Raw genomic sequence first — 12,935 nt, 5'->3', positions numbered from 1 at the left:
ACTGTCAGGAGAAATATACAGTTTCTCATCAGATGTGCTGGGTTTTCCCCCAGATGGTTTTCAATTAAAATTTTTAAATGAATATGTTCTTTTGTTTAGATAAACCTGTTTGTTTTATATGTTATTTAAATAATTTATTACTCTGGAGGTTGCGGTGGAAATAATGTACTCTGAAGATGCAGTATTGCTAGATCTTTGGGAGAATCTCCCCTGCAGACATGCAATCAGAGGATGAAGTGGTAGTAATTAAGCAGCTAATGCTGTGAAGAAGCAATCTTCAGTTTCCAAGATAATTTAACGGGAAAAAGCATTTTCAGTTCCTGCTTTAGGAATCAGGTACCTCATTGTTGGGGCTCTTTGTTTTCCTTGTCATACCCACCCCTTTCCTGGGGTTAAGCACGTTTCTTGTCCTCTAATCCTAATTTGTTGATGTTTTCTAATTGACTCACAGCCTTTTCTCAGCAGCTTGAAACCACTGCATTGTCACTCGAATATGCCACTCCGTTAATTGGCTTTCTGCCCCAGTCGCCTCCTGCCCCGTCCATCTCTCTCCGAGCTCTTCTGGTGTTTTTCAGTCCTCCAGCTTCTTTTGTCCCTTCCCCAGATAAATTTGTCTCTTCTGTTGTTATTGCGCTCCTGTTAAGAATTAATTCTTAACTAACTTTGCTGTTGTTCATAACTTCAGGCAGGCTGCTTTATTAATAACTGTGGGACATCAGGTGCAGCATCACTCTTCCAAAGGATGGAAATGTCAGATTTAAGTGCTTGACTTCAGTTGTGATGGTGAATGGTCTTTGAAATGGTCTGTTTGGGTGAATGTGGAATATTTATATATATTTTTTTACTTGTATAAATTAATTGTAGTAATGCAGAAAATCCCCAGATTACCTGAAGTTGGTTGTAAACAGTTGATCAATGCATGTAGATGCAAAGACTGTCTCAAGCTCCTACTCTTGTAAGATTAGCCACGTCGTGTTTTATGCAGCTTTGACCTAGTAAGACCTACAGTGATAGAGACTCCCCAGGCAATCTAAGGCACTCATTAGCTTTACAAGTAACAGGGTTTTCCACTTTGCGGTCTAGTCTAGTCTATTTATTTAGCAGGGAATGCAGTTGTCATTGACCTGAACCATGTGAAGGTGTTGGCATAATTTTAAGTTCAGTAGCTCCCCGACTACCTGTGCTGTTTCTTCCCATTGTCGCTCATAAAGGTAGCATGGCAACTGTCAAATCTTAAAGTTTCAAGGAAAAAAGGAAAATCGTGCTAGTGTGCTGTATTCACATTTCTGCTGATTTCCCTGTGTATCTTGTTTTTAAGGAATAAGAACCTTGAAAAACAGCTACTGCATCTCTGTTCTCAACATTGAAGTGAATGTTGTAATCTAAAGATACACTTTGAAAATTGTATTTATTACTCTAAAATAGAAATTAAAACTTCAAAGCCTTGCTTAATCCTTTACTGAATTTGCTGGAGCTACGATGCTGGAATTGCTCAGCAATGTGAACTGATTCTCACAGGTTTGTATGAGAAGTCGAAAGGATGTTTATTTTCAGATTTGCTCTATCTGTATTGCTGTCAGGCACAGTACAGCATAAATCCAAGCTTCAGTACAAATAATTATGCTGGGCAATAGATTATCCTTTGATATATTTATTTTGTTGCCAAAAATGTGTGTGCTTTGTCGATGTTGACTATGATTTCATATGAATTTCCTCATGAACTATATATCTCCTTAAAATATTACTTTGTGTGTGTCTACAGCCTTGGAAGTTTCTTCCCCTCTCTTATCACAAGCTCCATGTGCAGATGGCTTCATTTTTTTTCTCCTAAAGGCAGCGTAGCTGAGGAGAGGCAGATAGCAACCTGATTTCCTTTATCCAGGGTGGTGTTTCACTCTGTAAAAGGTGGTAAGGTCTGCTGGTGGTAAAGTCATTGTTTTGTGTTCCATTTCTCCCAGTACTTTGTCCTTGAATCTCTTCTCCCCAGTGCTCCGTGGCTGCAAGCAGTGATGCATCTTGTGGTTTCCAGGGGACAGCCACCAGGCAAAGCCCTGGCAGAGCACGGGCCCTGTGTTCGGGTTCAGTTCGCAGTTGTCTTTTGAAGAAAGATGAAAAGCCCTGTTAATGGTGACAGGACTGGATCAAAGCTCCCCCTTGCCTTGTTTGATTCTTGTATATGCAGAGAATGTAAATAACTTTAGCCTTTCACTTTCAACTGTTTTGGGGTGGGACTGATTAATCAGATCTGTCTTCAGGCCTGTTATCAAAACGGTGTTCAATTTATTTGAAAAACCTCCAACACAAAAAGTGTGAAATGAGACATTTCAATCATCAGCGCCGAAATTCAGGGTTAAAGCAGTGGAGATGCTACTTCAGAAATTACTGACACAGCTGCACTTCATCTACAGAACTATGAGGGTTCTTTCAGCTTAAACATTATTTTTTAATGTTAGTTGGTGGTGAAATAAAGAAGATAAAATGCTGATGCTCGTTCCAGGATTTTATTTGGTATTCTGAGTATTGGCCAGTGTTCTGTAGGGCTGGTTTTGAGTTACACATCTTCAGCATTGGTGCCACTGGTTCTCTGTTGCAATGGGAGCATTACTCACTAGGAGCATTGGATAAAATGTTTTTGGTAATTCTCATTCGGAGTGGACTTAACAAAGAAGTAATTAAGTGAGGCGGGTGCGCAGTGTTACTTCATATCAGCTAGTCAAAGCTATACCTATATTTTCATGCAGACATGCCTAAAAAAAACACAAATTCCATAAATTTGTCAAACTCGTGATGAATAATGTAAGAATATTTCTATGCCTTATGTGAATATTACTTTCTAGAAGTAATGAATTTCCAGACCTGGCATATCTTCAGGGTGTCTTTTCTTAAAGAGAAGATTATTTATTAGCTCTCTGTCTGCCAATTTCTTTGCCTCACTGGATGATTTTCTTCGTAGTTTTATGTTTGTTTTCTGAACAACACAAGTTGGTTTGATGTCCAAGGCTACAGATGCACTTCCAATGTCAGCTTCCTGGAAACAGTTGTGCACGTCCTACCAGTGAATGAAAATGTAACTGTGTCTCTAAGCAGCAACGTAGGAATGTTGTATGTATGACAACCTTATCTGTTGAGGGAAGTTAGTTTGCACACAGATTTTAATTTTACATTTTTTGGCTGTATCCCAACAGGCACAGCTGCCATTAAGCATGTAATACAGCAGATTTTACCGAAGACTCTAGTAAGACACTAATCCTATTCAGAAGGACTTGACTTGAGTAGTCCTGCTGTATTTGCAGTTTACATCCTTCAGCCTGGGCATTGATATTTTCAGGATCTAAATGCTCTGTAGAGCAATTTCTCACTTGTTTGGCTGTATCATTGACTGGCAAACCAAATGATCTTGTTCTGCAAAAACAATTTGTATGAAACCAAAATGTGTTCTGAGCACAGAAATAGGTAACGTTAAAAAAGGATAATTTTTCTTTGAGGTTCACAGTTATCTTTTCTCAGAATGGGCAATTTTACAGAAGAGCACAGTGCATCTCCTATGCATATGGATGTTTGTGTCTGCATGCGTAGTGTGGACATGAAATTTAAAGAAGATAGTTTCTGGTTTGCAATAAAAAGCAACTGTAAATACTTAAAAATCATTACTGGGTATGTCACTGATTTTTCTTTAAAGCCTTCATACAACATCTTGAAGATAATTTTTTTCCCCTCCTCTGGTTTCAGCAAACTCAACAGCTAAAGTGTATTTAACTAAGACAAAGTGATTAGTTTCTTTCAGATGCCGGTGCTTTTCCTCTTTTCTTGTAGTTATTGCATTTTACTTTTTTTGGCTTTCTCTTAAGCAGAGAGCATGTAACTGCTCTCAAAAAATACATTCCTCTGTCCACTAAAACAAAACAAAGCATAGAGTTATATTAATACTCAGTTCACACTTCTAAAATTCAAGGGCTTCATGTTTCTGAATTCCAAATCATTCCTATTATGTGAAATATGCTATTTGAAGAGGCTTTTTAAAAGATCTTTCCCTATAGAGGTTAAAATAATTTTAAAGGCTTAGAAATTAAGGAGTATTTAAAACATTTAATTTTTTTTAATTAATAAATTAGAGATTTAAAGCTAGCGTAAATTACTGAGAGAATAATGCATTTCAATTGACTAAAGAACTTCTCAATCTGTTGCCTCTGGTGAGATGCATTGTCCGGCCACGGGCACCAGAGCCCTGTCTGGTGTTCAAACAAACACAGCCAACGGCGCGCCTGGAGAGCGCCTGACTTCAGCTGCTCCTTCAGCCTCATTTTGTAAACTTGTATATTCTTTGCAGTATTAACTGTCACAGTGCTGAAGTTGCACTTAAAAATTTATAAAAACTTGACACTGGTGATATCAAAGACTCCCACTTTTTATGAAAAAGCACCACTGTTGTTGGCGAGTGCCTTGGGTTAGGCTGGATGGAACATGTGTTTTGGCTTCTGAAGAAATGGCAATTAATTTCTTGCTTCATCCTGATTTTCACTGCACTGCAAGGTCTCCTGATCACATATGGACTCACTGTATGTTTGTTATTTTAACTAAAGTAATTGCTTTAATGTGCTTTGTATGGTTGTAGCGTTGACTGCATTTCTGCTTGATGTGTGCTTGCCATATGTGTAAACAATTTGCTGATTTTAGTGGTATGACCTATTGGCCTCTGCCTGTATAAACAAATGAAGGCCAAAGTTCAGAGAGATCAGAGGGGGAACTTTAAACATCCTGCAAAACCTGCAGTCCATTAAGTGTACATTAGTATTTGGTTACAGCCATTCTTTTGTGCTTCCAAGTAATTTGTTCATAACGCATTTGGGAAAGCAAGATAGCTTCATCTGATGCATGGGTACTTCTGGGAACGTCTCCTTCTGCTTTGCTTAAAGGAGCTTCATTGTCCGAGTGCTGTTCAGCAATGTATGTGCACGGAACAGTATTTCTGTGGCTACAGGAGCTGCGGAGTGTCTGTCCTCATTCTGAGGATAAGAGGGCTGAAGTCCAAGCCTGGGACTTGCGTGTGCTTAGAGGCCTTACACCAATTTGTATTTCCATGTACATTTTGTTTTGGCCTTTTGTTTAATTCTGTCTTATTCTAATGATTTCTATTCCTCTGAAGCTATGGACAGGCAATAATTAATAAAACAGAAAAAAATAGGTAGGTTAGCTTAGGTGGAGTGCTTGGCACTGCTGGTCTGCTAAGCTTTGTGTTGGTCTTCATCAAATTGTTTCAGGTGGTGGCCTGTCTTCAGGGCTGGTTAAGTTATTTCTAACTTGGTCCGCTCTCTTCAGACACCCAGCATGTAGCTCTGATGGCCTGGCATTTGTTGGACATGGTTGTGAGTATTGGAAATAGTTGCACAAAGGGCAAAAATAATCCAAAGCATTAACTATTTGTGAGATTTAGCAGTTCTGACACTCACGTTTTTGCCTGATAATGTTGTAATAAACTTTGATTGCCTTTACTAAGAGGTTGTTTTGGATTATCCTTTTAAGGGACAGTAAAGAAGACTGCATTGCTGTGTCAGCGTCAAAATTCTTACAGTTCCCAGCTTGGGAAACCCTCTGATCCTGCTAGCAAATTGAAAGTATTTTGCTAATGAGTCAGAAAGTTCTTTCAGTTTCTTGATTTCCATTCAGTTTCTCTATCCTTGAGTTCCAAAGGTGGTTTTGGTTGATTTTTTTTTCCTGTGCCTAACTTTACACTGTAGGCTTGTAGAATAAATAATGCTGTATGAAGAAGCAGAACAGAAAGAGGGCTTTCAAAATCTTTTTTTTTTTTTTTTTTTTCTGAAGGTACTTTTGGGTACTTCCATAGCCTCTGGACAGCACTGCTACCAGCTTAATTAGAGATCTAAGTACAGATACTCTCTTTGATGTGGGACTTTCCCATCTGTAGATTCCTTGAAAGATGTCAGCTTTGTCAAGTGATGCAGCTTTATTAGTGTTACATTAAGAAACCAGCTTTCAGTGGCGTTTTCTTGAGTCAGAAGTAATGCTAATGTGCTTTACTTTTCATTTAGAGATTTGAATGTTAAAGCTGGGGAGACAGGCAGTTGGAAGGAGGGCCTACGGTGTACAAAGAATGAACAATAACACAAGAGACAGATGAGCCACGTGCTTCAAAGAAATGTGTGTCAAGGTAGAGAAAGTGACAAGTGCCAGCAAGATCTAGGAAGAGATACTTGAAAGAGGAAATGTGAAGAAGGGACTGATGCTTGAAAGAAAGAGAGAAGATGGAGAAGTATGGCGTGGATAAAAAGAGCAAAGATGGGGAGATTTTGACGGAAGAAGTAAGCCTTGATGCAGCCAAACAGCACACAGAAAAGAAAGTCAGAGTAGGGCTATCCAAGTTCTGAACAGCCCTACTTTACTTTCTTCATCAGTTTTTCTGTCAGGAGCTCATATTGCAACCCCAGCTTTATGGGAGGGAGTGAAAATTCACCTGGGTTCTCCTGGTATTAAGCACAGGCTTGCTGGGCTTTCCTGACCGCTGATAGCTGCTTGGTTTTGTGAGTCGATCTAAGCCTGTAAAAGTCAAAGAACTTGACAAATGTTTGCTGTGGTTTTCAGTACACACTTCTCAGGAATCTCTGTGATGCTGTTGGCATGTAACTGGGTCTTTTGTCATTCATGTCTTTACAACTCAACTTTTCAGTTTGAATAGGAATGAATGAACTATTAATATCTCTGGCTCTGAGAGGATGAATTAACCCTGCAGATTTTTCTGACTTGAAATATTCTTATTTTATTACAAGCTTTTATTTCTAAAGTTCTTTTTTATTAATTTTCTGAAGACTTACTAAAATTTAAAACCTGTTTTTTTCTGTGTAACACATCTTCTATCCTCAAAAAGAATTTTATGAACTTCCGTGTATACCAGATGACCAGTAGGAAGTTTAAGAGTTTTTATAATTTCATTGACAGAGAAGAATGCAGAAGCTAAATTGTCCGTGACACAAACATTTCCAAAATCCAGCATGTAACTTGATGTACTTCAAATACAGGAGATAAGATGCCTCTTATCATCATCCTGGGCAACATTTCTGAAATGAAACTCTTCTAAATTGTGATATGAACAATGCCTGCACATATGTGCAAACAGTTCCCTCAAAATGCGATTTTTTTCCTAAGTCACTTTTGCAAAGGAACTTTCAGGTTTCCTCTGGCCCATTTTTTCCCCAATAGCTTTACATGCTTAATATGTGTAAATATATGTACTGTAATCTTAAAATGTTAACGAAAACAAGTTTGTCTTTAAAGCAGACTGGAGATGAAACACATCCAAACATTTGGCTTTGTACCAAATAGGGCCGTGCCCTGTAGGAGTTTCTCTGGTTGGGAAGCAGCAGCAGTTGAGCACTTTTACTTTTCATCCATTTACTGTTTCTCTGGTTTTCTGGCCGTACAGAGTCTAGTGAGGTATGGAGATGCGAGATTCGAGAATTTAGCTGGTTGTGAGGGTATATTGGAGATGATGCTCACATGAATAGTTAGTGCCCGAAAGTTCACAGCTAAAAGGAGTTGCAGTAGAAATGTCTAGAGACTGCCTGTTCTCAAAACAGTCTAAAAAAGCATGTCTATTTTTGTTGGGGGGGAGGTTTTCCGTTTAGAGAGACCTTCCCTGCAATGTTTTGCTGCTGTCATTAGAGATTTGTTATTGGTGAGTACACAAGCGTGTCTGTGGCCCATCATTCTGTGTACAGGGCTAGATTCTGAGCAGGAAAACCCGCGACACTCGTGGAGGAGGAGTTTCTCAGCAACCCGCTTGAACATGCTGACCAACGATTCCCAGAGCTACCAGTAGCTTCTCATCAGATGGGTGGCTGGAACCACTGCTGTTTTCTGTTCCCCAGATTTCCCTGTTGACAGAAACCTACTTCAAATGTCAGCATCAGAAAGGAACGCTTGATTTATGAAACATGAATGGGCATAAAATCTAAATGTCACTTTTAGCGTAGTTTACTAAATGACTTGCTCCCCATAATTCTGAATTATTGCAGTTGTTGTTTAACAAATTCATATTGTGTACCAGTTCTAATTTGTAAATCATCTTAATAAACTACTGTATTAAGCATGTTACATTACATAGAGAAAAGTTTTGCTTTTCCAGGTGGTAAGTAACAAAATTCTGTATCTGGTAAAGGGGGCAGTTTTCTTTCATACAATCTGAAGAGAACAGATATTTGCCGGTTTGCCCTTTTGTATGTTTAGTCGCCCTTACAAACAGAATAAGCTATAGATTCAATCCCCACTATTTTTTAACATCTGGATACATTCTTTCCTCAGTGCCCAACTGCCTTTTCAGTATTGAATTTTTGCAGAAGAGATTAGGCTTTTAAACTGGAGCTTTTGGATAACTCTACATGGCTAACATTTGAAGAAATACAAGGAAGTGGGTATTTGAGGGGAGCTGACCTGCTCGTACAGCAGGTGAAAATGGCAATCAAAGGTTCTCTTTGGGAAGTTGTTCAGTACTAAACAATACAGCTGCTGATGAAGAAAACCATATACATTTCCATAACCAATACAAGAACGCACATTAAGTGGATAAAAACTTATTTTGCAAGCTTTTAGGATTAGGATTTCAAGCCAAAGAAGCAGATGGTACGTGCATTTCCCAATGCTAATCTGACAGTAATGTCCTGATCCTCTGTGGAGCTCAGTAGTGCTGCATGTTTGTCTGACATCCACAGGCTGCTGGTAAAGGGGCATCTCCCTGTGCAAAGTCTTCTCTGTTGTTCTAGCTCGTGCTGCACTAGCAGCCCCGCTAGCATGCAGGTATAGCTAATGCTGTCTCCCAGTTTTGTCTGTAGTGAGCATTATAGAATACAGGGCTTGCTGGAGGAAGGGAGAAAGAGGGCTATGTTGTCCTTTTCTGAGTGGAGGGTTACAAGTTGTCATCTGTGCTTTCATTTTTATTTTTTTTCTCCTTAATCTGTGGATGGTACGATCTCTGTTCCTACAGATTTGAAAAATGGTCTCTGTTCAGCTGATTCAGCCAATTGTTTTGCAGAAACAGTACTGAAAAATAGGCTTTGTGTGTGTGTGAAAGAGAGACAGACTTTGAAGAATTTGGGGTAAGCCAAATGAGTCACAAAAATGCAGATATTTTTTGAATGCATTTAATTTTGAATTCATTCCTGGGTTGGATAAGCTTTATAATTTCTGTTTCTTACAAATAGAGTTTTCTTTTTCTGTCAAGAAGTCATTAATTTTGTTTAGTGTTGAAAATCACAATAAAACCAATTCGGTTGTTAAGCACTCACTTAACCGTGCAGATGAAGAAGAAGCCAAAGAGGGATGGATTTTCAGCCCAAAGGTGGGGGAGGCGCTGACTGAATGCCCTGCTGGACCTTCCTCCTGCCAGCACTGAGAGGTGGCTGTTTTGCTTCCCTCTCGCTGTCAAAGTTGGTCTCAGTCACAGGATTTCTTAAGGGCTCTTTGACTTTGTTTGGCAGAGCCTGCATAGCTTGCTTTTCTTCTGTTTTGCTCAGAGTGCAATAAATCGGCAAGGAAATGGAGCATTTTTATATAAGGCCTGATGTTTGCTGTTACACGATATTTTCAAAGAATGAGATGTTCTGGGTTAAGCAGGATCAGGTTTGTAATTTTTTCGAGATCTTTATGTGTTTGTTTGTTTTGTTTTGTTTTGTTAGGTATTGATTTCCACATTTGGCTACATTATAATTTTGCAAATAAGCCTCTGCAAACAAAACCAAAGTATCCATACCCCGTAAGGGCCATCCATGATGGATGAATGTATATATGTATAAAATTAATTTTTACCCATTTTAGGGCTTATCATGAAATTCTCATAAAACATGTTCAACTCTTTGAGAAAGTAAGCAACTGCTTCGTTAAACACACAGTTGTGTGGTGCAGCCAGCAGTCTCTAAAGATGGTACTATCCTTTTTGCTAGGTAATCGTAGTAGGGAATTCGGTGCCCTCTAGGGCACTTCTGCTGTCTGTCTCCTGTTGTTTCCTGCCGCACAGGAAAAGAGACAAACAGTAAATGATTTCTGGTTTTAATTAGCTTGACAAAGATGCGTGCCCTGAAGTACACTGGAAGGCGCGCTCATTAAGTGTGGTGTCCCTATAGGCATTTCCTGGGTGTCCCTTACAGTTGCTTGTACCCAGAGGTTTGCTGTTCAGCCAGCTGTGAGGGCATGCATGCCTCTCTTTTGACTCAGCCTTGCACTAAAATGACATCTCTCGGGTGGTCGGTGCTGCCTGCTGTGGGCTGTTGCTCCGGTTTTGAGCTGGGGCAGCCCTGGCAAAGTCCCCAGTGTGCTGCTGCATGGGCTGGGGTGCCCTCGCTGCTCCCCTCTCTGCTCCAATGCAGCCAGCCCGAGCCCCTGACCTTGGTGCAGCTGCAGAAAAGCAGTAAGAGTGCGGCCCAGAGCTCTAACCGGCTTTACAGCGTGAGACTTTAGCAGCAGTGTACGGTTGGTCCTGAAAGCGGTGTTACATTGACCTCCTTTTGGCTCTTTGGAGACCAGGGGGTTATTTTTATTGTGTATTTACTGCTAAAATTTGTATTCAAATGACAGTTTTGAACAAAAATAACTGGCGGCAATGGTGTTCTTGATGGATGGTTATTTAGGCTGGTCACACAGAGGGCCTTTTCAGCCACTGTGAATTTGAGAGTCCATAAAACTAGAACTTCATCATGGAGTGGTGACTGCAGCACTTCTGCTGGGAGTTTTGTGCTTAGAGCACAGACACTTTCATGTTACTCCCGTTGAGGCCTCGGGCCTACTTCTGCAATGCTTTTCAATTTATCCAGATGTTCCAGTTGAGAAAACAAGTATATTTTCAATTATCTAGTTAGCATTATGAACAACAGATTCCATTACAGAGGAGAATTTACGTAGTTTTTCTGTCATTGAATCAGGCAGGAGATTTAGTGTTCAGATTAAGATTAAATTAAAAATTTAAGAATTTGGGCTTCTGTTATTAGAGACTGTAATAAAGAATAGAATTATTGGGCAAGAGAATATATATGATGATAACTGCAGTCGTTTCATGGAGGAGAGTTAATGTAATGCTTTTCAGGGCTCTCTGAAGGTGGCAATGCATGTGGGAATGATGGCAGCCCTCTAAGTTTTGAAAATCCAGATACTTCAGAGAACTTTACGAAAGGTTTCCTTCCAAAAGACTTGTACACCATTAAAGTTGGGCAGCTTGGTCCTTTACAGAACTGTTAAAAAGACAGGAAACAAAAGATAGAAGCAAATGGTTGGATTTTAAGATGGAAGATTATTAGTAGGGTTTCTGCTGTGATCTAGTCTGCTCACTACGTTAATAATGAACTGAAAAAGAATGTGAAGTAATAATTTATACAAAATTTTTCAAGGTAGACTAATCTAAATTTGACTCCAAGAAGAGTTGTAAGAGTCCTGCAGTACTTAGCAACTGGATAATAAAGTTATAGGTGAAAGTAAGTCAGTGATGTTATGTGCCCAGCAATGCGTAGTGAAGGAAACAAATGTGTCTGAACATTGTATGTACAAGGGTTCTTGAGCATAATGAACCATTGCTACCTGGGAAGAGATCTTGGGGGCATTGCCCGTAATATTATGGAAATACCAGTAATGAGGAGTGATCCAAAGGGTGAACATGTTATCGTGAACTGGAACAAACCAGGAAGCTTGGTTATGTTATTCTGGCCAGCTTATATCTTGAGTATTACGTGCTCTTGTGGCTCATCCCTGTCCTTTTCTTTTCTTCCCCTTCAATGGAACTGTAAAAATATTTAAATATATTCTAAACTAAATAAATACTAAAACTTAATAGGCTGGATAAGAAGGAAAAAATGGCTTCTGCACAAGGAAAGAATAAATAAAAACCTGTAAAAGCATCTGTATTGGGTCTGACCAAAGGACTACACAGCTCAATGTCCAGTAATTACAATTAATAGTTGGCTAAGGGAGAGTATGGGAACTGGTGAGCATAAGGGATATTTCAGCCCATAACCTCTAACCATGCTGATTTCAGTGACTTACTTAGCCACATATATATTTTTTAGTAACTCTCGATGGTTAATTTCCTGAACTCCCTAGTCTCTTTTTGTGGAGCTGTGTAAGCTTTTTGCATCCAGAGCATGTTGTGGCAGTTTACAAACGTGTTATGTGACAAACCACATCCTTTGGTTTGTTTTGGCTAAACTCTTCAGCCTCTAAAAGAAATTCCTGCAGGGAATATCCAAAAAAAATCTATGCATTTATAAATGATATAGGAAGAAAAGACTATGGAAAATCTTTTGTCGAAATCTGAAAACCAAGGTGTTCAAATGAAATATCAGGTGCCTTATTTAAAAAGTAAATTTCATATGTTGAAAAAGTCTGTCATATGAACCACTGCAATAAGATTATGTGGAAACAAAAGGTATAAATACATTTAAAAGGGGATTATTATGGACCCATTGGTGTTGGATGAACATGGCTGTCCAGTTGCATCTTTAACAACAGGAAACCTTTACATTGCTGGTGGTCAGAAAATGGAAAACAAAATAATTTTAAGTGAACTGTAATAAAATTATCTGCTCATAGAAAGTTGAAATTTCATATGGTGCTTTCTTACACTTTAAAATAAATACGTGATTTAGCTACGTTTACTAAAATTAAAATGCCGGAAGGAAGGAGGGAAGTTGTGGCTCTACATGTAACGATCCATGATAGGAGAAAGCTCATATTTAGTACTGTACTTGTATTTACTAAAATGTCAAGTAATTTTAAAGAGCACTGAAACTCTTCTGTGAGTTACAGAGGGGATTACAGGATTGGTTTGTCTGGTCATATAAGGTGAATTCCATTTCCATTTTGCCTCTATGAATAAGATTAAAGTAAAGTATGGGAATACTGATGTTAGAATTATTTGATATTTTGTTACTCACATGTGTTTTCCA

General features: G+C 39.0%; 1 protein-coding gene across 18 annotated transcripts in view; it reads left to right on the top strand.

Moving 5' to 3' along the window:
• The window catches only part of SPSB4 (splA/ryanodine receptor domain and SOCS box containing 4), a 143,367-nt gene that overhangs the window by 83,034 nt on the left and 47,398 nt on the right, over positions 1-12,935 (top strand). Inside the window, exon 3 of one of the 18 annotated variants that reach the window (XM_080605218.1) lies at positions 6,048-10,575. The exons of the other annotated variants lie outside the window; for them this stretch is intronic. Coding sequence (XP_080461344.1) covers positions 6,048-6,055 — 8 coding nt within the window. The 3' untranslated portion in view covers positions 6,056-10,575. Of the gene's footprint in view, positions 1-6,047; positions 10,576-12,935 lie in introns of those variants that run through there. 18 annotated transcript variants of the gene reach the window in all.

Source organism: Anser brachyrhynchus, assembly GCF_964034855.1.
Source record: "Anser brachyrhynchus genome assembly, chromosome: 9".
NCBI classification, from domain to species: Eukaryota; Metazoa; Chordata; class Aves; order Anseriformes; family Anatidae; genus Anser; species Anser brachyrhynchus.
The sequence above is the reverse complement of the archived record's forward strand: the minus strand, read 5'-3'. Positions and strand labels throughout refer to the sequence as shown.